We start from the raw sequence: 27,990 nt of genomic DNA, 5'->3' as shown, positions 1-27,990 counted from the left end.
AGGAGGTGGGGGAGTACATGCTCTTTTTTTATTAGTCTTATCAAGAAACAGGGGGCAAAGGAAGTGATGCAGTAATCACTACTGACTGGTATTAACAGTGATCTCAAAATCATAAATAAATTGCAATGGGCGTGGCATCATAATCACCACTGAAATGAGAGTGAAGGTGACAGCATAATCATTAATGAATGACAATGAAGGGGACGTCATAACAATGGTAAATAACAGTGATGGTGACCAACATCTATAATAACGACTAAACGACAGTGGGGTGACACATTCAAAACACAAAAAGACAATGGAGGTGACATCATAATCACTACATTCAAAGTGATTGTGAAGAGAATGGAACAATCAATAAACAGTAAGTAGAATCCATTCAAATGGCACATTACAGTAATACCGAATCCATTTCTCTCCCTCGACTTATATTAGTTTCTCTTTCTATCAACACAGCATGACCTACAGTATTACCTTGTACTTTCTCAGGGCAATTAATGTTTCAGTTCTTCTTCTGCAGCAAACTCTGCATGCCACATTTGAACTTCACATAAACAAAAACTAAAAATTGCATTAATAACACTTTTGGGTGGGCATAATGTCACAAATACCTCATTACGTTTAGCTAACAGGAGATTTGATATTATTGGACCAATGGTGTACATACATTTTCTTTTGTGTTTTTGAAATTACAACTCTTAACCACACCTTGGATTTCTCTCTGAACCTTTGGACATTTCACGTTCAGATTGTACAGCACCACTAGAGTTAGTGTATATTCTACGCAAAACATCTAACACATCCTCAAGACTTTTTCTGTTTTTTTTTTTTTGCTTCCAATGTTTTTGTTTTTTATACATATTTACGTCAAGATTTGGACCGCTTTTATTTTTTCTTGCCGCCCTCCTCTTGGGGGATGAAGACACTTACGGTGAAGTCCCCGCTCTCTGTGCCGTACTTGTTCTTCACCAGGATGCTGTACTTGCCAGAGTCCGACGTGTTCACGGTGGTGATGGTAAAGCTGGCAAACTTGCCCGACGCGAACTTCAGGATGTAGTGGTCGTCGGACGTCATCTCCCTGTCGTTCTTCAGCCAGGTGACTTCTGGCACTGGGTCGCCCGAAATGTTGCAGGTGAGATTGAGGGCCTGAGGAGAGGAAAACACGCAACACACACCCGTAATAATTAGGGATGGGGCAATATATTGAAATTCAATATATTGCAAAACAAAAACGTGACAATACGTATCTTGGGACAGAAAAATGAATTGCGATATTAGCTACATTTTATTCTTTGTAATGACGTTTCTAGAAAGATTTGTGTCTCAGAAATAAACATAATTCTGCACAGTCATACTTTGTTGTCTTTGAACTTTTATTTATTACATCGTATCGTAATTGTATCGAATCGTGAACCCCAATATTGTGTATCGAATCGTATCGGGAGATAAGCATATCATCCCATCCCTAATAATAATATACAGTAACCACATTTAGACATTTAGACAACACTCCTATGCAAAGTGACTGTCAACATGAATGAGCAGGTCGGGGTTCAGTGTCTTGCTCGAGGAACTATTACTGTATTGCCTAAGGTCCATGCTCATTCTAAGCCACATAATCTAAAGCTAAAACAGTGTACCTTGCCCTCCTGGATGGTGACCACATCAGGCAGGCCCCCTGCTACTCGAGCACGGTCTGAAAGAAACAGCAGTAACTTTAATAATAGCAATAAATAATAAACTATATTTGTTCAGCACTTTTAGAAACAAAGTTACAAAGTGCTTTGCATAGAATAAAACAGCAGCAAAAAAGAAATGCAGCAAATGCAAACACGGCAGAAAGAAATAAGTAACAACAAAAAGAGACAAACAAACAAATCAACAAAATTACAAAATCATCACATTAGAATTAAAAGCAAGTTTATAAAAATGAGTTTTCAGTTTTTTAGTGTCTTAAAAGAAGATACAGATTTCGATCACCTTTTAGTCTTGGGAACAGTGAAGAGGGATTTGTCTGCAGATCTAAGACTACAGATTTGTACATAGGGACATAAAAGCTCCACTATATAAACTGGGGCTAAGCCATTTATTGCTTTAAGAGTAATTGATAAAAACTTAAAATTGATTCTAAAATCAACTGGAAGCCAATGTTGGCTAGAATGGGGGTTATATGATCTCTTATATGATCTATTTTAGTTAAAGATAAAAGCCTTGCTGCTATATGCTGGACTAGTTGCATTTTAGTTTTTTGACTGAGACTATTGGCACTGGTCTATTATAATGTAAACAGTATAAGGACTGGTCTTCCTGTTGTTCAATATCTACACCAGTCAGAGACAGAAAGAATTCAGGCCAGAAGTGCCAAACACAAAGAACTGAGCCACAACACAACACAATCTTACTTACTTCTCTCTGCAATAGCAGCGGCTCTGGTGAGGGAAAAAGAGGGAACAACAAATTACATTAAAAGTGCTGAGAGTCTGAGGTTAAATTTAAGGCTTACTCTGCATTCCTACTTCTTCATGTACTTCCTCAAACCAGGGAAACAGTAAGAGATGTCTGTATGAATGCTTAGAGAAAATACCCAGTCCGTTTGGGACAGTAATACAATGCTGAGATAAGAACTGATGTGGAACACTGATATATTTAAAATGCATGAGGTTGGGTTATTATGAATGCTTGGGTTATGGCTACAGAAAGCTAATAATATGAAAGCTATCTTTTAAATGTAAAAGTCATCCAGGAAGTAACTTACTTGAGTCTCTGGAATTCTGCAAAAGCATCATCAAATGCTGCAAAACAAAAATAGATTGTAAGAATCAGAATCAGAATCAGACTTAGTTTTACTGATCAAGTAAGTCACAAGTAGGTTACATTAAACATCAAGACAAAACACAAACACAAAATTATATATATAAAAAAAAAAGTAGTATATGCAAAATTTAAAAGGGAATAGGTCTCTTTTTGAGGTAGAATATAAAGGAAGTGGTATATAAGTATAAGCATATAAAACGTAAGAGTATATAAAAAATAAAAATAGAAATTTAAGATATAGGTCTCTAATCTCTACAGTATGAACCTGGAACCAGACTGACGCATTGATGGGATGCTAACAACAGGCAAAAAAAGAATAAACAGAAACATACAGAACTAGAGACTATTTCACTGGGTTCCAGAGTATAAATAGGTCTAAATATATAACTATACAGCCAAAAGTATGCAGTCATTGCAGCTGAGTGAGGCGTTTCAAACATGTTGGCGGTCTCACCTTGACCAGCCAGCTCCACAGTCCTGCGCAGACCTCCCTTTCCATCGTTGAACTCAATGGCGTATTTGCCCATGTCTTTCTCTGTGGGCTCCGAGATCTGCAGCCACAGCTGCTCTCCCACCACTCCACTCTTTATACGGTCAGAGAAGGCAATGGCTGAATCCCTGTCAGAAAGACAATACAAACAGGAACATAGGAACATGTTGGCTTGCTCCTGCTACATGTGTGAGGATTACCTGTGGAAGGAGTACTGGACTAACTCACTCAAGTGAAAGTAGTGCTACTTCAGTTAAATCTTGCTCAAAAGGCCCAGAATTAGTGTAAATGCCAGAACTAATTTTCACTACTTTCACACCTAAAAATAAAACTTACTCAGTAAAAGTGAAGTGTAAGTAAAAGTACACAAATTGATGTCAAAAACTGTTGAAAAAGGAGCATTACTCTAAAAAAATCTACTCAAGTACAGTAATAAGAGTAGATGTAACTAGTTAATTTCCCCACACACGCACACACACATATTAATGTACAGAGAACACACTTGTAGTGCCAGGTCACTTGGAGTAAGTCGTTATAGTAGCTGACAAAGGTGTAGAGTCGGATGCCTTGATCTGTGCTTGTGATCTTCAGTGGAGTTGAGGAATTGGCTGGAATAAACCAGAGAGAGGCGATTCAAATATTCACTTTGGATATGAGAGAAAATCAAGAAGAATCTACTTACGAGTTTTTATTCTTACCGATAACACTGAAGACTTCATTCATCAAGTCTTTGAAACCTGGAAAAGAGCAAAATGTGATCATCAGTAATAAATTTGTTATATTCATGAAGGTAATTGGATCTGTGTGTGTCTCTGCAAGCTTACCTTGATCTGTCAAATTCAACTTGGAAGTGTCCTGTCCTCTGTCATCCTTCAGAACGATCTCATACACACCAGCATCTTTCTTGGAAATCTAGAGGAGAGAATAACATTACACAGTCACAACCAGCACCAAACATTACTACCATTTAGTAAAGGAATATGATTTGTATTCAACTGAAAAGGCAAGCTTTTCTCTCCTGCTACGGGTGCTGCAGGACACACAAATATACGACACGAAAGCAAAAAAGCCAACAGACAGACAAATAAAAGCATTCTCAGGCAAAACGGCAAAAACCAGAAATATGGCCGCTGGCCCATCACTTATGGTGACAACAGATAACTGATCCCAACTTTAAGTCTTCTCCAGATTATGTCGTCGGCTTTGTCTGCTCCGTCTGCGCCAGCGGCTGCAGGGGAGCCGCGCTGAAATGGGACATATGTGACATGTTTATATGCTACACCTGGTAGGCAAGCATGTCACACTACGCCACTCTGACACACAGTTAGGGACAGTACAGTGGGATGACAGTGACTTTGAGATACAGAATGGAAAAGAGAGGATTAAGATGACACTTGAGAAAAAAGAAGAGATTAAAACAGAAAAGAGGACAACAGAAGAGTTACAGACAGATAGTGTTATTGTGGCGAAAAATCAGGTGTGAATTGATTTAATTATGTGTAGTATATGGCATTGTTAATATAATATAATATGATAAGTTACATTTATTTAAAAATAAATGAATTGTTGTTAATGGTATTGATGATTAAAGCATCCAATGTTGTAAAGGAATAAACCCTCTTTCGCTGGTGAAATGAGGAAAATATAAACGTTTTAACAACTCCTTAAGGTCATTTTCCACTTCCACTTCATTTTCCACTCCTCATTTGTCATTTTCCACTTCAACTCACACCAACAACGTATCTTGTGGACCAAAGAGTCAAGGGAGAGATGCCCATGATATGTGAAGAACCCATATATTTTTTTGGGATATGGACATAAACAGAGATGTGTAATATGACGCCACAGTTTACAGTAATATATGCACATGAATTCACAGTGACAATTATACAATACAAAAATATACAAGTATATACACAAATTCACACAGGTTTCCGTCCCTCCCCCTCTCTCCCTCATCCCCTCACCTGAGCAATCTCCAGCTTCAGCACTCCCTCTGTGAAGCCGAGATGCTCATCTGCCTTGATCTCCCGTCCATCTTTGTACCACAGCGCAACAGTCTCCTTCTTAATGTTGCCAACCTTAAGAAAAGCAATAGAGCAGAGGGTGTGTTACAGAATTATAAGACATATATATAGTATTTCATCACAACGGCACGGCATGAAACATCCCTACAACTCAGTCTCACCTTGCATTTCAGAATAACGCAGCACTCTGGGGTCACCTCGTACCCCAAGTACTCGACAAAGTGAGGTCCTGTAACAAACATGGCAGTCATAAAGATCTCAGTACTTTAAACAATCAAAATATACAATACAAAGTCATGTCTTAATGGCAATAAATGCCACTGAGAGTCCAGTACCTTGCTTTCTGAACCATTCTTTCCTCTGGAACTCTGACTCCTTCTGCAGCTCCTTGAACACTGCAGATAAAACATATAAGTGAGAATATTCAGCTATGATGGCATGAAACTAATTTGACTTTGTGATACTTGGCTGCCATCAAATTATTTGCTAACTTGGATTTGTAATGGAATGCTATATTGCAATGTGGCTACAATACTTTTACTGCCCCCTAGTGTTCACCAATAACTCATTACTACATAGCATGGTTACAGAGAAATGGGTTTTGGAAGGCTGATACGATACCAACATTTTTGTATTAAAGCTGCCAATTGCTGATATCTTGTGCCAATATTTAATCTCTTTACATGTTTCCATTTCCATGCCAAAAAAATACAAGTATTAGGCATGTTCCCCCATAATTGTATTCTTGTCAAGGTGAAAAAGCCTCTGAAACAGCATTTAGACCATGAGACACTAAAACTCTCCACTGAAACTGGTACTAGGGGGGTTAGCAGCTCCACCGCAACTATTCAGTGACAGGGAAACTCTGGGACACATTAGTACACTTAAATGAATAATTTGTTTACAAAAAACATTATTGAACAATGAAATGAATAAATAAAATGTGCACAGAAAATAAAATTTCGTTTTAAAAACTACTTTTATGCAGCTGAGGTCATATCAGCAGTGGACCATATGACTGGCCGATATCCGATCTTTAACAAATGGCCAATATCAATATATTAGTGTAACTCTAATTTGCAGTATGACTATGTGAAAATTATCATTCATTTCAAAACATAATTCAGCATCTCTAGTCAGGTTTGGCATGTTCATGTCAATTTTACAAACATTACACTTGAATGTTCTCTATGGTTATCACTCAAGCTTGGCGTCGTGATGCGACAGTGAGGGGCGGAGGATGTGTTTGTGTAGCTGAACTTACCATCCCCAATCAGTACCAAGCTGGACTGGTTGGTAGCTTTCCCATCCTGCAGCTGGAAGGTGAAGGTGCCTTCATCCGCTGGAGTCAGAGACTCCATGATCATCTCAATCACACCTGTGTTCTTGTCAAAGTTCATCTTGTATTTCTGCAAAACAAAGACAACACATAAACCCTTCAGCCTCATCTTATGTTCCTCAAAAACATCACTGAGTGACAAAAAAACCCACATTACTTAGATAAGTACATTATGAATACAAATGATTTAGGATCTTTCGTCCTGACTGACCTCTCCCTGAGAGATAACATTGTCATTGAACACATATTCGACTTTGCCGTTAGCGGAGATCTTCTCTGCCTGCAGCCAGAAGCGAACTCTGCCTTTCTCCTGCAGCTCCACAGCCAGCTCCGTCTTCAGGGGAATAACTGAGAGGGAGTGAAAGAGTGAGAGCAAGTTCAAAGAAACAGTCCAAAGACAGCAGTGATGACATGCAATGTGCAGACACTCACTGGGGAATTTGTGGTCATGACTGATCTCCAGCAGCCTTTTCAACTCTGTAAAAGATTGGAAGAGAAATAAATAAGTAAATAGAAATCACCAGGTCAATAAGTAAAAGTTGAAGTCATTGTTTTTTTTACAAAGTTTATACATCCATTTTGTGAAGAATCTGTCATTCGTTGTTAAATATTTTATAAACACACTGAATTGCTTCCTCAAAAATGTCACCATTTTGTAAGAAATAGGCTACAAAACTGTCAACAGACAGCGCAACCTACCCTCCTCTGAGAGAGTGTAGCTGGAGGAAGCACCATCAGTGTGGGTGACAAGGCATGAGTAAATCCCAATGTCATCCTCCCCAGGATTTTTGAAAATGGCTTTGGACCTGCAGGGAAAGCACAATAACATCAGAGTGATCAGAATGCTGAGCAGCGGCGTGTCGATTAAAGAGTCTCAACTTAATAAAACTAATGTCGCCTCACTTGTTTCCCTTGATCTCTAGAGTCATGCGGGATGACTCTGTGATTTCCTCGTAATTCTTTGACCACACAAATTTGGAGTCTGGGGTCAGGTCACAGCACTCGAAGTTCAGGGAAATCACACCGTCGTCGTCAACATCCACAACTATCTCCTTGGTGCCTGAGACCCAAAGAAGGTCGGGTTAAGGCTTTAAATAAAGGCATACTGCATGAATCTGCAAGCCACTGGATCTGTACACATGACTGAGAATTAATAAGAATAACAATATTAAAAACCCCTACTCCTACTCCTACTACAACTACCAATAATAATCATCATCACAATCATGAATTTATCCAGACTCTTTTCCCACCAGGTTTGGTCAGAGCCAGCGTTGGCTCTGTGGGATCAGAGGCTCTTCCGACACCGGCTTTATTCTGAGCACGAACACGGAACACATACGTCTCTCCCTCCTGCAGAGCCTTAATCTGTAAAATGAAAGACAACAACTTAAAATGACATGACACATCAGGGGAAAATGTGTTACTCAGCATCTCAGTGTGAGGACTTGCGGGGACAGCGACCTTGAGGAAGGTCTTGTCAGTAGCCTTGTCGTTGACTCCTCTCCATGCCTCCTCCACTGCATCCGCTTCCTTGATGTCAACGTAGAACCCATTGACTTTGTCGCGGCCCTGGTACACAGGTGGTTTCCATAGCAACACCAGGGAGCTGCTGCGCACCTCTGTGATCTGCAGATCATGAGGAGGTCCTGCGGTCCATCAGCGAGAGAGAGAAAGCAGATGGTCAGAAACACAATAGAAATGCACATGGACATCATGATAAATGCTAACATTGCAGATCAATAGTCACATTTTGCTAATATACTGTTGAGGAAGAAATGGGAAAGTACCTATACTAAGCAACATTCCTATGCTCACTTAATATGTAACCTTTGACCCATATTTACACCGCCTAAAACTCAAGAATACTGAATCTGCTTCACCATTATAAGATTAAAGTCTAAAGTAACATCTTGTGTGTTTCCCACAGAACTGTGAGCCTACAATGTGCAAATCTCATAGATAACATTGACCAAGTGGCCTTGACAAAATAATAACTTGTTGTCTTGTAGAAGAAGGCAGTCACCTCTTATTACGCATCTCTGCTAGAACTACAATTATCATTGGTTGTTCATATGACCTTATACTTTTTGACCAATAGCTATTATTATATTCTATCTGTATTAACATAATCATGAATATTCAACACCATAAAACTGTGCAATCATCCAGATTTTGAGTTCCTTGGCTCCCAAACCTGTCAAACTGCCACTCTCTCGTCCTGAGTTTTCGTCTACAATACTAAATATTCCTTGTAGTTTATGAAAACATGTTCTTAATTGGTTACAGTTCATTAAAGACAATACACAGACTGGTATTGCCCCACCTGGCACAGCGATGGTCCACTCCTCACACAGGAAGGTGTCACTGGGCAGCGACGGGATGCCGACACCCGCCATGTTGGCAGCTCGCACCTGGAACTGGTACTTCCTGTTCTCCTTCAGGTCAGACACCTGCAGGGACAGAGGCAGGCATGAAGACAAGAAAACCCTTTTTTTTACCTTAAATGTTGAAGAGATAAACTGTAGATTTGGGTTAAAGAGGGTGTCAACTCACTCTGTAGGCCCTCTCACTGACAGACTTGATGTTGGCCTCGTGCCACTTCCTCGGGACTCCGTCAATGACCTCACGGTAATCCACAAAGTAGCCGGTGATGTCGGCACCACCGGCGAAGGTGGGCTGCTTCCATGCCAGCACCATGGCGTCGCGCACACACTCCAAAACAGTGATACCATAGGGGGGTGTAGGGGATGCTGAGGTAGCAGAGAACTCAAATTAGCATCACACTGTCTCAGCAGGGAAACTATGAAATAATGGGAAACTGAAGCATTATAATGATGTGGTACTTTTGGGGCTTGAACCTGGGTCTCTCTAACTACTAGACCCCCCCAAGCTGCCCTAATCAATTAATCAATGAATCCTATAATATTGTATTTCAGGAGTTTGTGTGCTGTAGCTTTGTAGATACTGTTGAGCTTCAGTGTTCCATTACTGACAACTTTTTCTTTTACAGCAAGAATTGGCCACACTACTAATTTCTTTACACACCTGACCACAGCCATACATTATTGTGAATTATTCATTTTAAAGGTAATAATGTGTAGCCAAATACTCTGTAACAGAATATTGCAATTGCACCTTTAACCTTTTATGTTAGGCTGTTTTATTAAGAGCCATTAATCATAAAGTATAAAACAAATGGTTATATATTATGCAGGATCCAAAGTGGTGAGAATAAAGGACACAGTGATTTCTGGGACCGGTCTAAAGAGGTGATTGTGAGGGAGAGCTCTGTCCAAAGGGAGGATAGTGTTACATAGTGATAATAAATTGGCCTGTCATACACAAATAGTCACGTGTACTTGATATCCTCCCCTATTTAGGGGAAGGGGGTTGGTCAGAGGATCCGAGAGGGAGGCGTCACAAGAAGTTCACAGTACGCTACCAAAAAGGTCTCAGGTCACAAGTGTCCAGTTCTTTGCTTTGGTTGGATGACCCACTTTTCAAGGACAGGCTGTGATTGGCTGGCTCCTGCATGTCATACTTCTATGTGTGTTAATGTGCTCCGAGCGCCCAAAGTGATGGTGGGTCCTAAGGAGCCAGTTGAAGGGTGACCAACACAAAGCCTCAGCAGCGAGGCCTTGTGTTAGTTTGTGTGTGGGACGCAGCCTTGTGACAGTGAAGGCCAGCAAAATATCTGGAAGACGTGACTGTGTTGAGTTAAACCTCAGTTAGCTGGTGTTTCACAGTGACTTACCTTTGGAAAACAGGCCTACCAGTAGAGCACTTCACCTACTGTGTATTGTATATTTTATGTCATTTTCCTGTGAATGTGAAAGTAGAACCTCGCTTAACTGATATGACATGGGAAATTTTCCCTCTTTCTAAATTGTATAGGTTGGGTAGGAAATGTCTTTTCAAAACAGAATGTGCCTCCTAATTGGGGAAAAAATGGTCAATGTATTTGATTTGTTTTATTTCGAGTTGGTATCTCTGTCCAGTGCTCACCTGCCGAGTCTCTCCTGGGCCTCTCTCTCTCCCGGTTAGCAGAGAACTTACATGTTTGCCCAATCGCAGGATCACTGGCTGCAGCTACAGCCTGATCCTTAACCTCACCAGTGGCTGGGACACGGGCTAAGTGCGCGTCTGGGACTATGTCAGTAAGTGAGTCAGAAACTGAGCCTGACACAGACTCTGAGCACAGGTCTTTCGCCAGGTTAGGGGCCCAGGTCACACTGCCTCTCTTGCCCCCCTTGTTTTTACCCTCCATGGTTACGGGCTCGGAGCGGCCTGAGCTAGCGGCCCCGGCCCCGGCCCTGGCCCCGGCCCCTGCCCCGGGTTCAGTGTCAGCCTGAGCTTTGCGCTTTGGCATAGTGTCAGGGGGGGACTGGACAGTTTCATGCGTGCCCGTCCAGCGTGGCCTGTGCTCGGTTAGTCCGCCCACGTTACCCCCCGGCCCCATCTCCGGCAACACACCATGAGGAATACCGCCCCCTACAGGAGTTAGCAGAGAAAAGCAAAAGAGCCGTTTTTTATTTAGAACAGGCAGAGGATTCATTCACAAAAACAGCTCAATTCTGAATCACATTCAGAGACTAAGAAGGAGAGACAGGCAGAAAGAGAAGAACAGAAAACATTATTCTGCATATCAACCTGCAATCAAATTCAGCAAAATGTCTTCATCTGACTGGGTGTGAAAAATGAAGACAAGATGACCAACAAGTGACATCCGTGTGAGGAGGCTAGTAGGCGCCATTTGGGATTATGAGAAAGCGCAGGCGTGTGAAGTCGGACAGCCAATGAGTGTGGGAGTGCAGGCTTTGCGCCAACCCTTTATGAAAAAAAACACTGAACTTTAGTAATGATGCCAATGGATTTCATCACCTCTAAGTTACAAGTACAAGTTTTTAGGATACACCAGAACTTTCCCAAGCCTGAATGCATTCTATTCTTTGTAATTTAACACAGTAGCAATTGTATTTATTAATGCATTTCCTGAGAGACAAGAGTCAATAATGCTGCTTGTAAGCGACTGTGCAGAGAAATACATTGGCATTGTTACTAAGTGTGTTTCATAAGGGAAAACAGAGCATGCCGCTCAGCACAAAGCTGGCCAATGAATGAGTGATGTCATAATGCAGAAGTGAGAGAAGACCATGCATCTCTGACAAATATTAACAGTAGCATTGTTCTGTTTTGTACAGTATGCTTCAGTATGCTTATGATTTCAGTGTTATGGGTCTGTGTTGTGTAGCATCTGCTTCTTTCATTCAACTCAAATTAGATAATTAATTAATATTATTCAAGACAATATTCATATATATGAGTGTATTCATTCAAATTAGTGAGATATTGAACAGAGCAACACCACTGCCAAGTTAGAGCTCCCAGATGAAAGGTTGAGATAGACAAACGCAATGCAGATTAAAGGTGCAGGTGGGCTGGGGGAGGTGTGCGTGTGGGGGGGGGGGGGTACCTTTAACACCAGGTGGGGTTGCCGACACGTCTCGTGCCCAGGATAGGTGAGGGAAATGGGGGGGGGGGGGGGGTGTGCGTGTGACAGTGGAACGCAAGGTGGGCTGGTTTGTAACGACCGCTGAGTTGGATCGCACTGACCCAAATTAGAGGAAGTCTACAAGTCCTGACCCTGACCCCGCCTCAGGCTGTGCAGGGGGGTGGGGGAGAGAGGTGTGGCTGGACAGGGTGTGGGTGGGGGGGGGGCGGGGGGGCACACGGCAGTGCAGAATAACGTGACAGGGTGACATAGTGGAACCATGGAAGAGAACGTGTGGAAGTATAGATGCTGATGATGTAAAGAGTTGAAGACATGTCTCAAAAGACAGAAAAAGAGGCCTACAAAATATGAGAAAATACCCAGTAAAGAGTGATGATACATAATGATACAGGCTAACAAGAGATCAATCCTTCCAAAAATTTTGCCTTACTTTAAAGGAGAAGTCCACCCTCGGATACTATTACATTTATCATCAATTTGTGATGTTCAATGCATTCCAGGAGTTATTTTGTGATGAAGTGCTGTAATTTATTTTCTTGGTGTACCCACTATCCCTCAACCTGCCTCCTCCAGTGATTTACTACATTTCCCAGAATGCCTTTCGTCAACCCCCAGAGAACTCACCTGAACTTGTTGCATTTCATCTGTGTGTTTTATGTGTAGGTGGAGAGAGCAATAGCAATAGCGTAAGAGCAAGAGAAAATTTGAGAGCTGCTCCCCTAACGCAAAATGCAACATGTCTTGTAGCTGCATTGCATTCTGGTCTATTGAGGCTACTGTCAGTGGAGAAATTATCTCTACATCCTCTAAGATGGATTTCTCCGTGTAAGATTGTTGAACGTCGGTGCAAAATGATAATATGTCTGGAAACTGGGAATATCTCAACATGATGTCACGTTGTCTATGTCTGACCCATTATTGACAGGAATAAAAAAGAAAAATTACACACACTAACAACAAAGTGGACCCAGAAATGCAAGGTACATCACCAATATCTGTTTTTTAATAAGTGTTTTAGGGTGGATTTTTCCTTTAAGCCATAAACCTGAATATAAAAACAGTATCCTATCTCAGTATCACTCCTAGCTTCCTGTATAGGGACGTCTGACGCCTCCATCTTACTCACCAATAGCAGCCTTCACCTCCACAGGCTCAGACTCCTGGGAACACTGGCTGAGCCCAGCGGCGTTCACCGCCCTCACCCTGAACACGTAGCTCTCTCCTGTCACCAGACCGTGGCAGATGAACCTGAAAACAGAGGATTTAGCACTTACAGAGAACATGACACACTCACAACTTTGAATTTGTAACTTTTAGTTGCAGTCGTAATGATGTTGATACAGAGGGTAGTGCCTGTAAAATAGGCCTATGTAACTATCAGTAAGGATTGAAGTATTTCTTTACCTGGTGCCATTGACAGGCTTGTTGTTGCATGGCTCCCAGACATTGCTGCTCACGATGCTGCCCTCAATGTAGTATCCCACCAGCTCTTTGGCATCGCGGGATGCTTCCCAAGACACAACCACTGATGTGTTTGTGTTTCTAGTAGGAACAACACGACCCGGGGCAGATGGGATATCTGTGGACCAGAAGACAGAAAACTGAGCTGCTGGTAGTGATGTATTTGTATGTGTGTGTGTGTGTGTGTGTGTGTGTGCGCCTTCTCACCGAGCTTGTCGCCGACAGTGGTGGCCTCAGTGGGGGCTGAAGGCTCGCCGACACCAGCAGAGTTGCAGCAGCGGACGCGGAAGCTGTAGGATTTCCCCTCGGCGAGGTCAAACAGAGCAAAGCGAGGAGACTTGACTGGGATCTCTGTGTTCACCCTCTGCCAGCTGTCTGTGCCGGAGACACACTGAAACACAAGGAGGGAAGAGTCAAAGAGTCATCCACCATAGATATATTTGCATGTAATAGTTTTTATTAGCCAGTTATCTGCAGGAATAAGAAAAATATACCGCCAAACAACAAAATAGACCCAGAAATGTAAGGTACATTGCCAATAGCTGTGTTTTAGAATGGATTTTTCCTTTAAAATATAAGCATGTTGATGTTAAGAAGATATAATTTACCTTTTCCACGTAGTACATGATGCCTTCAAGGCCTTTCTCACAGGGTGGCTTCCAGCTCAGCACCACATAGTTCTTGGTTGCCTCTGTCACCTCCAGCTCACGGGGCTGGCCAGGAACCACGCCCTCTGACGGGCCACAAGAGACACATCAAGGAGTAAGACCCTCAACACAGCAGCTTACCATGGTGATCCATATGGAGCCAGTTACAGGGAAATGCTGGGGGTGATATATATGATAACAGTATTATACATGGGAGTTCCTACCTGCAGGCTCCTCCTCTGTGACAATGATTTGGCCAGTCCAGGGAGCAGAGGTACCTGACAACAAGGAGGTGATATGAGTGCAGGATATAAAAGTTACCAATATGAGCCATTTGTAATATCTACAGATTATCATTAAAACTTTATAATTTCACTTTTTGAAGGCTGATACCAAAACCAATATTTTTGTGTAAAAGCTGTCAATAGACAGATTTTGCTCCAATATTCAGTATCTTTAAATATGTCCATTTTCATATCAAAAACTCTGAAACAGCATTTAGACCATCATCGGACACTAAAACTCTCCACTGAAAGCCATATTGATGAAATTCTTTCAGGGTCAGCAGCTCTTTAAGGCAGGCTTCACCCCACTGATTTAATGGCAGAAAGATTCTGGGAGAGATTACTACCTTTAAATGAAGAACTTATTTACAAAACATTATTGAACAACTAAATAAACAGCAGTGAAATTCTAATTTCTTTGGACATTTAAATGTCCAAAGAAATTAGAATTTCATTGCTGTTTTTACTGTCTGTTTTTATGTAGCTTTGGTCAGGGAGGAACCTCCATCATGTCGGCAGTGGATGACATGACAGGCCGTTATCCGAATATTGGCCCAATATGTCGGGGTAGTGCAGGGTGTATGTAGTGTGGTGTTCACCAGACATAAGGACAGATGCCCAGCCTACAGTACCTCTCATGCGGGCGCGGTCGGCTGGGTCCATGGCAGCCACGGGTTCGGAGGCGCGGGACGGATAGCTCATGCCACTCTTGTTGACGGCACGCACACGGAAGGTGTAGGAGCGGCCCTCCACCAGGCCCGTCACAGGGAAACGGGCAAACTTGACTGGCGTGTCATTGCACTGCATCCAGTGGGTGGTTCCAACCTCACATCTGAACACAGATTAAAATAAGTCATACATGTTGAAGCAATGATTTAATAATATATTTCCCCAAATAACTGCTGTTGTGGGGCCAAGAATAAGTGGAGTTGTGCTGCTGTATGAGGGAGAGGATTTAGCACAGAGAGAGATTAATATTTTGTTTTTATTTTCATCTTATTTTATTTTGGCAACATCTTTGGTGCCAAGCCATCATTGTTGTGATGTTTCTGCACCGCTTTTCCCAGAGATCACCTGTCAATCAAACAGTGTGTCCAGTACTGTGACGTCTTTTTCCTTGGATTTTCTGTTAAGGAAGTTTGAGTTTCTGTAGGTGCCACTTTTTTCTTTGTCTGTTCAGCCATGGTGGCTATCACTGCTCATACTAACTGCCCAATTCTTCTTCTGTTTATTCCATACAAACCGAAAACATAAAACGCATCACTTCCTTGGTAAGACCTACCCACTACTAGGTGTTTAGAACAGCAAATGTAAAAGGTTTCATGAACAGGCCATAGGTACAATCACTAGCAAAATAGCAGACTAGCAAAACAGAAAATGAAAATGTCACAGATCATTACTTTAAGTGATTTTCTGTGTATAGCAGTATTGGAAACAGGAGAAACAGGCAGCGACACAATGACTGACCTGTCCACAAAGTATCCCAGGATGGAGCTGCCTCGATCGATCGCTGGCTGCTTCCAAGTGACAATGACGTAATCCTTATTGGCATCCAGACAGCGCACATCCAGAGGGGCACCTGGAGCCCCTTCCACCTCAGCATCCGCATCTAACACACACAGAAACAACACCATCAGTATTACCAACACTTACTATATACATATTGTCTGCCTGTGTAATTCTCTTTGTCATTCTTTTTCTTACACACAGATAACCAAACAGAAGCCTATAATCAGCATTCCTGTCATTGGATATTTCATATTTATTTACCTTTCACCTGAGGTTGTAACTATATTAGTTTGGTTTTAAACTGAGCTGTGCCCCTTTCTGCACTGTGCAGCTCCAGAGCCTGATGCCAGGAATGTTGCAGGTCTTCAAGTTAAACACAAGCCCCCAGCAATCAGTGGCAGGGGGACAGAATTAGCAGTAGCCCGCCCCGGAGTGAAAGAGGAGCAGAGAGGTGACTCTTAAAGAAACACAACACAGTCTGCGGGTAAAGCCGGGGCTCTTAGCAAAGGTTATGGCACTCTCAAGGGTCGTATCAGTACTAAGTATGTAAACTTACAATGTGACAATGAGCATGTAAAATCTATGTGGTTTGAGATAGTATTTACAAACATAAACGTCTAGTCATCTTATTTCTCAAAATAGTCAATAAAATAGTTTTTTTAATCAAACAGGTCAACAAGTGGCAAAACAGGAGCTTTTTCTGGTTTTAATAGTTGATTGACAAAACTCAACCGCCATCTAGATAAGCAAGTAATCTAAATAATTGATCTTCACACCTTTCAAGAGAACTTATAGGACATAAACCCCTGCAGTCACACAAAAGAAACAGGAGACAAACTCTTGATTGAGCAAGTTCACCGAATGTTCACATTTTACACTGCTGATTACTCACAAATGGAATTTATCACAATAGACTTAATATTCTGAAAACTATTTTTTTAATACAAAATAGATCTTTGATTGATCTTTGAAAGTGTTATTTCCATCTGAAAGAGAGGGAGAATATCATACTGAGAGAGAAGGAAAGAGACTTTGAGCAGAGAGCTGGGACAGAGAGGGAACCAGAGAGAGGAGTGGAGAGACTCTAATGCGTAGAAGGAAACTGAGCAGGCTATTGTTTCTCCTTGAAGCAGATATTTGCAGTATCTATCTGCGTTCACAGCCAAACTCATTCCATAGCTCGGCCCTCTGAGAATAGCCCAGGTCCGTCCAGGCTCAGATAGCTTCCCATCCTGGAGACCCAGCTGTACCTGGCCTTTCCTTTACTGGGCGACCCTGAGCCCTGCCAAGGGAACGAAGTCTATTTTCTTGCGTGTTCACACTCAACATGCGCTCAACACATGGCTCCTCTGTAGAACCTGCAGCTGTAAAGGTCAGATCATCTGTGCAGGCAGCAATAATATGAAGAGACGAACAGATAAGCTTCACTGAGCACTTTTTCCACGTTATTCCAACTGATGCCAGGGAGTTGCCACACTGCCGGGTCTCTACTGGAAACATCCTATTTAAAAACACACACTCACATTCAAACACTTTGACTATTGAATCTGGTGTTGCCATCTGGTGTCAGAGGAAGCGCCTTTGTGACTTTGACCTTGATCAACATCTGATCGCATGCCACACAGATCACAAGCCAGGGGAATGGAAACCATCTGCACATGAACAATAAAACTGTAGCCTTGTAAATGAGATATTGTACATCTTGTATAGTAGCCACCTTTACACAAGCTATAATCCCTCTTATGTAAACTAGGGAGGAACTGAAGAGATTCAGTGTAACTTCTAATGACATGAAAGCACAGAAACATATGATAGACAGCCTTCACTTTGCCTGAGTTAGTTAGCATTTAGAGAAGGCATCCCACCTCTGACAAAGACATACGCAGAGTAGGTTTCATATCCGGACTTGGTGATGACACGTAGGGTGTAGAGCCCCTCGTCCTCCTTGTTGAGGTGTGTGAGGGTCAGCGTGGCTCTGTCTCCACTCCAGTGCATGTGGTTCCACTTGGAGGCAGTCAGCAGAACATCTGGAAGACAGAAAGAAGGTGGGTCAGTGAATATGAGCACAATTACCTGCAGAAATCATGGTATCCCCTCTATGGACAGATACAATATACTGGGTAGTGAGATGTAAAAATCACAGTTTATACAAAATAACTGCACTGATTTTATGAAAGTTCATACTTTTTTGGAGTTGCAGTTGTCCCAATGTGCAAGAAACATTTTAATAACCAAAAGCGTGTATATATGCAGTACAAATCAGATGAATCATAGGCTAAATATCCACATCATCACGAGTGCCAGGGTAATGAGATTATATTTCAATGTGTTGTGCCTGTCAGCAGCGAGTGAGACTCATACAGTGGAGAAGGATGGATCGGTGGCCTAATGCTTCATACAGATGACAAGCTCGGATGGGCTTTGAAAATTGAGCCAAGAAAACGTCCAGCGCTATTTCACAGCATTCCTCCTGTTCCAGTCAGCTCTACCCACCGTCTCTGTACCACTGGACCTCTGGCTGGTAGCGGTGCAGGGCGGGATAGATGATGACCGTACAGCCCAGGCTCATGGTCTCACCCTCCCTTCCAAACGACACGCCAAACTTATCAACGATGTGAGTCTGGAAGGTGATGCCATACTCAGACACCAGGCCATCTACAAGGCAGAGGGAAAGCAGAGTCAGAGCTCGGACTGGTGTCATGTTGAATGTCATGCAACAGTTTGCACTCGCACAGGACCGAGCGTCGTAAATTCAGACAAGTGGGATGACTGTATTTCATATCAAAGGGACAAAACATTAGACTGTGAGACAAGTGACAGAATTATCACATTCAGTAGTCATTTAAAGTGCCCAAAATTCAGAAAAAAACCCATGTACAATATGCTAGATCAAAAAAGACAGATGTACAAAGAGAAATAAGTATAAAGATGTATAAAGGACAAGGGACAACAACACAGATACACCATACAGACCAAAAGAGTGACTCTGAACTCCAGTGTTCACAAAAAGAACTAGAGGAAATTGGGCAGCTTGCTGTTATGCACGAAACAGTGAAGCACAATGGACATGTGTAAAGAAACCTCATACCACATCATTTCAATCACACAATTAGTTGCAGATGAATGTAAAAGTGTGGTTAGGGTACTTATGGCGTCATTCATCATTTACAGGTGCACTGCAATAACAGAATCAACAGCAATGTAGCTGAGATCAAACAAAATCACTTTTGATTCTAAAATCAAAAATCTACTTTGTAAAAAACAGTTCACATCTATTTACCAATAGCTTCTACTTCCAAGGCTCTATTCAGTAAGGCAGACACTATTCATTAGTTCAAGAAATCTACCTACACTATATGAGCACATACTCACACAACATTGCATACTTGCAACATCGTTTAAGCAAACTGACTACTGATCTTCAAACAAAATGTAGACGCTGAAAAATCTGTAGATTTTTCCAGAGCAATTACTTAAAGTCTCACAGATCCAGAGCATATTGTTAACTCTAAATTTCTAAACAGACACACAAGACTGGCCATGCAGGACACAGAGTCAGTGAATACACCAAGTTCACCAAAACTTCACTCAAACCCGATTCCTGTGGCCCTGTTACCTTGACAACTGGCCCCTGCATTGCCGCAGCAGCATCAAAGAAACAAAACAGTTGTTAGTGCAGTAGCAGCCATTGCCCTCCCACCCCGCTCACCCCCACCACCCTTCCACCCCCCCACCCCGCTCACCCCTCCCCACCCCACTCACCACTGTGCTCAATCATGGATGAGGAATCATCCACGGCCCAGTATGGGTAATGTTAATAATATACAAGTAATTCTGACAATGACAAATAAATAAATAATTATAAAATTACATACTCAATAATACACATACAATAAGATATAAATACAAACATAAATTCACACTTACGTCTAGGTGAAGGGAGGGACTCATCAATTTCACCTTTGAATCCTAAAATGAATAGAATCAGTTGTTATTAATACATTTGTTAGTGTTATAATTTAATAATGATGGATTTAGGAGCTGCATTGGATTATATTTACAAAATGTCTTTGCCCAAAATGATGAGGGATTAACTGTGGATATAAAGTTATAGGTGTCACATTTCACACAACCTGGATTTACATAATAAAGTAGGCCTCTGATTAACATGGTTCTTATGACTTGACAGTGTTTGTCTGGCTCCTAGTGTTAAGACTTATCACAATCAAAGATAAAGTATTAACTGGTCAAACTTTAAAGCTACACTAGGCAGCTTCACACGATGGTGGCTCCAAATGGCAGTGAGAGGTAACTGTTTGAAATATCTGAAACTTCAGTACCCAGAAATCCTGTAACATGATGTCAGTAAACTGCACACTCATGTTTGCCAACTGGCCGCTCTGTTATCACTTTATACCAAAGGGATGAGAGAGGGAAAAGATCTAACGTTGGTGAGTCCAGCTTTCTCTGGACAGAGCGCTGTTCACTGCTGTTTAGGGGACAGTTTGTATTTCGCTCTTAAGTTTCAATTTATCACTGCCTGTGGGCGGAGAAGTGTCCATACCCGATATCAGAATTTCATTTAAAGGGCAAATCTACAGGGTCTTAATTAGGGGGGATGGGACGTTCTTCTACACTGCATCCCCACTTTGTGATTTAGGCTGATAAAACAGGTGCATTTTTAAATGAAAATCTTGTCTAGTGCAGCTTTAACCAGTTATCCACTTCTTGGCACTGCCAGCAATATACTGTTATAGATATGGTGTATCTAATATGCATATCTTACACTAGCTATAGATGTTTGCAGTGCACTGCTTTCCAAATAAAAAAATAGATCACATAGAGACATACATGCAGAAAGACAGTTAATGCTGATATTTTATAAGTCATGTTTATTGCAGAACCAGTGCACAACACCCAATGTTTCGACACTTGTCACCCTCAGGTTTGTGCACTTGAAACGTTGGGTGCCGTTGTGCAGAAAGGTGTAATGAAAGTAACGGTGTTGAGACTTGGTGAAACCTACTCTTAACAACGATGGAGGCGAACGCAGACAGCTCTCCCTTGGAGTTCATGGCAGAGGCACGATACTGTGCTGTGTCATCAAAATCACATCTGAAAGAGGAGAGCATCAGGTGATCAATGTCCAGGACGTGCACACTCTCTCTCTTAAGGATTCACGTGTACAGTTCCCTGCCCCCACCTCACCCTCGGCCCTCTCAGCCATGTAAATAATACCAACTATGTGAGCCCCGACTGTAAAGCGTTCCATAACCCCTGGCCAGGAATACTCTGGCAATAAATAGACACCACCGATGATGTCATTTGCGTCAGGTGCTGTGAGTCTCTCGCTACATGAAAGTTACTGGTGTTTGCACTGCATACAGTAATGACACCAGCAATCAGACTCCTGCTAGCATATTCTACCTTTGTGGTTGTGAGGCACTTGAGTTTTCCTTGTTGAAGTGGTCAAAAAACAAACCATGAGAGCAGCTCACTATCTCCAGCAAATTCTGTGCTCAAGCCTATCTTTAGACATCCTCTTTGTTATCTGTGGAAAGCTGAGAAATGGGTTGGGTCTCTTGACTAACTCACCACAGGCTTCGAGTGTCTGTCTGAGCAAGTCAGGCAGGGACATGGGCATATTTGTCCAAGACATGCATCACTGTAGATGTCAACATCTCTCATGCCACACATGAAGATTGGAGTTTTACTTATGCAAACATTTCTCAGAGTCAGAGCTGTTTTGGAGGCAGAAATCCATTGAGTTAAACCTCAGTGGGCGGAGCCAAAGAACCACAGTCTTTCTGGCTAAGTAACATGACTGAAGCCCAGTGAAAAAGGCAAAGGGTAAGAGAGGAGATAGCTAATATTATGAAGCCTAGCACTCTTACTGCTAACTGAAAAAAATGCAATCTAGCCGTTCTAAGATCTAGGTTAGATATGTAGGATAGCTAGTTAGCCTAGCAGACCTTCCAACTTCAAACTAGACATACTAGCCTATAGCTATCTAGGTAAGCTAGTTAGCTAGCTGCTGACCTTCCAAGATCATGAATGCCATGATGAATGGCTGAAAAAAAGAAGCCTTTGCCATTTATATTTTCACCTGGCTTTTATATTTATATTTCGAGAGTTCCTTCTTTGCCATTCATGTTTGCCAGTTAGCTAATTTGCACTCCAAAAAACTGGTGGTTCTTTGACTCCGCCCCTTCAGGTTTAATTTCACTAATGAGATTATTTCTGCATGCTTGAGAAATTTTGGACTACTTAAACTCCATACATGAAAGCCTTTAAGATGGTGACATCATATGGATGTTAAACTATGGCACGAGATGACAGCAGCTTTTTTGAGAAGGATTTATCTGGGGACTCTATTAGTCATTTCAATGTGGTTTGAGCACTGTGGACAGTAGCTACCTACCTGTTAATCTCCAGTGAGTGCACGTTGTAGCTGCTCTCGAGCTTATACTTGCCCGGGTGGGCAAGGGGGTCAATTGACACATTGTTTTTGTACCTTGTTGTGGGAAGCAGAAAACATGAAAGAAGACAGACCAAGGGAAGCAGAAAGAACTTTGAAAAGGATGAAACAGAATTAAGAAGAAAAAATATAAAAGCCATGAAAACGAAATGGAGCCCAAAGGAATAAGCAGGATGTTTAGGAAAATGAGAGAAAGAAAGGACAGTCTGTGGGAACATTACTGCGTGTGTGTGTGTGTGTGTGTGTGTGTGTGTGTGTGTGTGTGTGTGTGTGACCTACCAGACGACCCGTGGGTCGGGCCAGCCAGTGACGGTGCAATGCAGCCGCACACACTGCTTCTCCCACACGGTGTGGGAGCGAGGCTTAATCACAAACTCCGGGGCGTGCATCAGGCTATCCTCGTTCATGCGCTTGTGGTGTTCCTCGTTCTCATGGATCTAAAGACAGTGCAGTCATTTAGCATTTAAAACAGCCACAACACCTGTACATTTTCCAACCATAAACTGTAAACCCGTAACAAAAACATTCAAAAAATCCCCTGTAATTTCATCAAGAATTCACAATGCATGCTGGAAGCAAAAACAGAGCTCTTACAAGCATAGGTTGAGTAGTGAGTCCCTAAATATCATTTGTTTTTTATTTTACACATGCAAGCTGTATGCACTTTCCAGTGTGACACGTGTTATGATTGTGTGTGTGTTGTTGATTATGTCCCATGAATAGCTATGGGCTTGAAGCACCATCCAGTGCATCCAGTAACTCTCAACACATAATATGACAACACCCTGGGGACACTGCTGCTCTGTGTCTCAAGAAACACGATCTCCTGAGGAATTTATCACCCAGTGGCAAGGCTCTTTGGCAGAGTGGGGACAGGTTAAATACAGTGATGGGGTCACTGTGGCTTTGATGATTCTTAATGAATGGGCAGGGTATTCCTTGACATAATCACCCAGGGACATAAATAACCCCCCTGTGGATGGAGTAGTGGAAAAAGCCACTTGTGAGCCACTTAGTATTCCTTACCACTATTACAAAGATGAATGATTCTTTGGCTTAATTATGTCACTCTGCCATATCACATGATAGAGTTAAATAGCCTAATAATAAATTTCAAAGAAGGAAGTTCCTCATTGTGATGTAACAAGTAACACAAGCCAATGTGTGATGTCATAAAGGAGAATAATCTATTTTTTGATGCATATTCCTTGTCGCACAGAATTCTCACTGTGGTAAAAGAACACTTCTATCATCTATGAGGAGGAAAAACTAGACTCTGTAACAAGAGTGAATAATCTTGTCTATGATGTCAAATAATAAACAGTCATCCACGATGTCATAAAAGAGAACGCCTTGCAGTGTGATCTCGAAGCAGCTACAGTTCCCCCCCACTGACCCTTTTGCTCAGGGTGATGCGTTCGGCCGACTCGCGCATGGCCACCTTCCTGGAGGTCTGCTCTGACCTCTCCATCTCCAACCCACTGGTGAACAGATTTCTGCGGGCCATGTAAGCAGCGGACTCCTTCACTCTCGCTTCCTCTGTATTCGAAAATCCAGTGGCAAACTCTTGACTAGGGGTTAGGGAGCAGAGCGGGGTATGTAGGCGGGGAGTAAGGTATAGCATTAAAATCGAAACAACTTCAAGACGTAGCAAAGCATTCTTGGAGTTCCAGTTTTATACGGTGAAGAGTTCATTACCTGCCCCTGAAGATAGGCACTACGTAGCCGATGATTTGGTTCTCTTTATCCACAGCCAAGTAAGTTGGCTTGGCTCTCTTGGGCACAGGGCTCAGTCTGCTCTCCTCCAGCCCAGAGTACGAAGACGCTTTAAGTCTGAGACATACAGAATACTGTCAGCCTGGCACCATGCCAGACAGTGCAACTAATAACATGACACCAAGGATGTGGGGATAAAGCCATGGTCAGGGGTGGATGAGGTGTGTATTAATGCTCAGTGGGAAAGTAGATGGTTAAGATTTGATGACATGCATTTTTACACATGTCTACAATAATTACATCTCCAAAATCCAGCCAGCTGAGGTGAAGAAGATGTGGCCAGTGCTAAGGATAACTGAACATAAGGTGCAATAAACTCTATCATCAAAAGACCCACACATTGATTGACATGTGATGGAAAGGCACTGTGGCACACATCAGAGCCACAACCCTTAGAGAAGTCCATATGACTCACATAGCACTTGATAACCCTAATATACCATTTACAACTATCTAAAGCCATATCTGTCCCTCTCAACACACTCTCTTAAAAATAAATGGAGGAAAGGATAGCAATTGGAGTAACAGGATGGTTAAGATAATTGCACTCTAATAAAAGAAACAAAAGGTTCTCCTTCATTAAACAGGGTAAGATTAACACATTATTTTGAAGATAAATATTCTACATTTTCACATCTACAGTCTGTTCATTATAGATTTTAGGTCAGACGCCACACTGGGAGTAATGTCAGCCCTCTCAGCCTGTCTTTCTGGAGTTAGGCTGACACTATCTGTAGCCCTGGGGGTGGGTGGGTGGGAGGGTCAGGGTGTGAGGTGACAGGGTGCTGATGAGGAGGCAGGGGCAAGGGGGGTGAAGGGGCAACTGCCCTAATTTTGCCTCTGGACAGAACAGCGTATCTATCTGGGTCGCTGTCCCTCTTCCCTCTGAGAATGACACTTTTCATTCCAGGAGCAAGGCTGCAAAAACTCTTATTAAGATGGATTATGATATAAGAGGCTTCAATACCACTACAGAAATGTAGCAAAGGTCCTCCCATCTGATCGATATAACTGACGAAATATAGAAAAGTCTGCATACATATGGTAATATTTTTACGATAACAAGGATATCTCATCATCATCACATCGTAAGTCTCCCTTCCTCACCTCTTTCCAGATTCTACGACTGGTGCGCTGTCCAGCAGTCTGCGGCCATGAGTTGTAAAGGCCAAGATCAGATGGTGTTATTAAAACCTAAGCCCTCTAACCTGTTCACACTGTCAAGGCCAATGTATTTAAAGATGTGCCAGGGTCTCTAAAAGACAACCTCAACATAAACTGGGCATTTTGCAATTTACAGGATAGGAAAACTATATATATTAGTATGTTCCAATCTTACAAATACCAGGGAATCTGAATTGATGACAAACTGTAGCTTAAAACATGTAGATGGACTGACAAAGAAATAGAAACATGATGGTAGAAAAGTCCAGTCAACATTATGACAGTAGGCTACTAGACTGTGTGGACATAATTTATAAAAACACAACATTATCATAAAATTATTATTCAATAATGCAAAGAGCCTGACTTCAACCTACATCACTGTGAATTGCATCCGAACACGTAGTAGGTTTGCTATCTATAGCTATGAGAGAACAATTTCCTACAGGCAGGAATTCCATACAGAGATGACCACACTTTCATATCTGTCTCACAACACAAACCACCTGCTTGCCAAAATCTAAACTCTATCACACCAAAGTCTAGGGATGGAAAATCCATCATCATCAGAGTCAGGGACACCATCATCCAATTAGATCTACTCATTCCATTTGCACATTTGGTCTCGTTTCTAGGAATGCTTAATGTATTTTTTTTGCTTTTCTTCCCAATACAAAACTTTGTTCTCATTCGGACCTACTGTGAATGTATCACTCAAGCATTTCACCACACATACAAGCACATAAACTGCTGTATGACTACATTTCTTGAATCGCCTTTGATCCATTCATTTGTACATTTGGTATGTCCAACAGAAACACTAGACAACTGATCAGTTCATTCAACAAGGACCAATAGCAAACAACAAGAACTCTCCCCATGGCCGCTGGAAATAAAGGGGAGCAATCAAGTTCTCAAGCAATAGCCAAATAAACTCCAAAAATATGGAATCCATAAGACTGGGGTTTGGTTTTCAAGTGGAGCAGAGAAACTGTGGCACTTCTCACATTTCCTCTAACATGAAACTGACTGGTCAATAGTCTATTTCAGTCTGTACCATAAACATGCCATTATATAACAGTGAATTCCTTCACAGCTTATCTAACATCCAAAAAGGAGCAACAACTGGACCAAAAACGGAATAAAGCAGTATTTCCCTGTAACTGTTTTAGTTATTTAGGGAGAGTTGTGTTAAAAGAAAAAAGTTTAACATGCATAAAAGTAAACATCATCAAGTAGGCATCAGTCTACATGCAAGGAGCTTCAAGGAGCTTCATGCAGGCTTCAAAGCTATTTTTCACCGTCTCAAAAGGAATTATAGAGAAACGGTTGGCCAGCGTAAAGGGGAATAATCCACAGGTGTGTGTGAAAGGGTGAACAAAGTGAAAGAGAAAGAGGAGGGGGAGGATGGTTACTGGGTGAGGCCGATCAATGAGGCAGCAGTGCAGGAAAGCTGATTCCAAAACAGTGGCAGGGAAGTAATCCAACAAGGGAGATGAAGGAGGGGTAAACTTGATCAGAAGGAGTAGGTGATGGGGTTAAGAGGGCAGCAGGGCTTTCCTGTGACAAAGGGGTGGATGGATGGAGGGATGGGCTACAGGACATCCCCCCCTGCTCCTCCTCCTTACCCCCTGCTGCTGCTGGATCTGCTGCTGCGAGCAGCATAGCTGCTGCTGGACTGGTACTGGCTCATAGCAGACTCCACCTCCTTGCTGCGGTAGCCACGGTCGTAGTGGCGGTGGTGCTTCTGGTAGAAGGGTATAGATCCCGACATGCTGCAGGCCGCTCCTGGTACGAACCCTGAGTTTCCAAGTGTCTTCCTGCCTATCTGTCTCTCTGCTTAGCTACTGTTCAAGAGCAGGTGGAGTGAATGTTAGCATAATGTACGTTCACCATGATTTTCACTGGATAAAAGTCTCTAGATGGAGTTTCTGATAGGTCATGACCTTAGTTGGGTGCATTTACAAATTTATACATTCAAAGTTGGTCATGCTTTCCTTTACTTCAACATGTTCCTTTACTTGAACATGGATAGTTAGTCTAGAGCTTTCAAAACATACAAAACAAATCAAGGAAAAAAAGCAGTTGTGCTGTACAGGAAATAAGATTAAGGAGAAATTATGTAATTATTCCCAGTATGCTAATTTAAGCGTAGTAACACGTTTTAGCCAAAAACTATATAATACTTCCTTAATCAAAGAGGAAAGTAACAAGGTTTCTTTATACCAGCATTATTCTATAACTTGTAAATCCAAACCTGCAACATCAGCTGGCATGACATGACACATAAGACTCAGGCAACCAGGCACTTTATCAACATGCACATCCAGACAGCAATATGCAACAATAAACGGTCGGCCTCTCACACCCGGGACAGTGGCTGAACTTACCCTGGCCAAAAAGCCACAAACTCCGAGCTTCAAAGGAAAAGATGATCCAACTCCACACTTACACCAACAAAGCTCGATATCCCGGCAAAGCGACAG

General features: G+C 42.1%; 1 protein-coding gene across 2 annotated transcripts; it reads right to left on the bottom strand.

The window, feature by feature from the left end:
- Window positions 1-13: 13 nt before the first annotated feature.
- myom1b (myomesin 1b) lies at window positions 14-27,278 on the bottom strand. Of its 2 annotated transcripts, none has more exons than XM_078291287.1 (37): window positions 27,133-27,278; window positions 24,263-24,397; window positions 23,961-24,135; window positions 22,844-23,001; window positions 22,508-22,600; window positions 21,113-21,201; window positions 20,014-20,055; window positions 18,580-18,771; window positions 17,952-18,113; window positions 16,045-16,186; window positions 15,210-15,409; window positions 14,518-14,571; window positions 14,255-14,379; window positions 13,854-14,037; window positions 13,590-13,764; window positions 13,312-13,433; window positions 10,679-11,164; window positions 9,227-9,423; window positions 8,997-9,123; window positions 8,135-8,319; window positions 7,924-8,038; window positions 7,574-7,730; window positions 7,370-7,476; window positions 7,103-7,147; window positions 6,882-7,018; window positions 6,596-6,740; window positions 5,667-5,726; window positions 5,493-5,560; window positions 5,272-5,385; window positions 4,129-4,216; window positions 4,003-4,041; window positions 3,807-3,912; window positions 3,269-3,432; window positions 2,756-2,792; window positions 2,407-2,429; window positions 1,641-1,696; window positions 14-1,146 (listed from the first exon to the last, which is right to left on the bottom strand). In XM_078291287.1, the coding sequence occupies exons 1-37, from the start codon at window positions 27,276-27,278 to the stop codon at window positions 886-888; spliced, it is 4,911 nt and encodes a 1,636-aa protein (XP_078147413.1). In that variant the 3' UTR covers window positions 14-885. The 2 variants fall into 2 exon arrangements, with proteins under 2 accessions (XP_078147413.1, XP_071777576.1); XM_071921475.2 differs by having other exon boundaries at window positions 11,147-11,164; window positions 18,580-18,741.
- Window positions 27,279-27,990: the final 712 nt, after the last annotated feature.

This window comes from Centroberyx gerrardi, chromosome 22, assembly GCF_048128805.1.
Source record: "Centroberyx gerrardi isolate f3 chromosome 22, fCenGer3.hap1.cur.20231027, whole genome shotgun sequence".
NCBI lineage: Eukaryota > Metazoa > Chordata > Actinopteri > Beryciformes > Berycidae > Centroberyx > Centroberyx gerrardi.
Note: the sequence above shows the minus strand (reverse complement) of the source record. Positions and strands in the feature narration are given on the sequence as shown.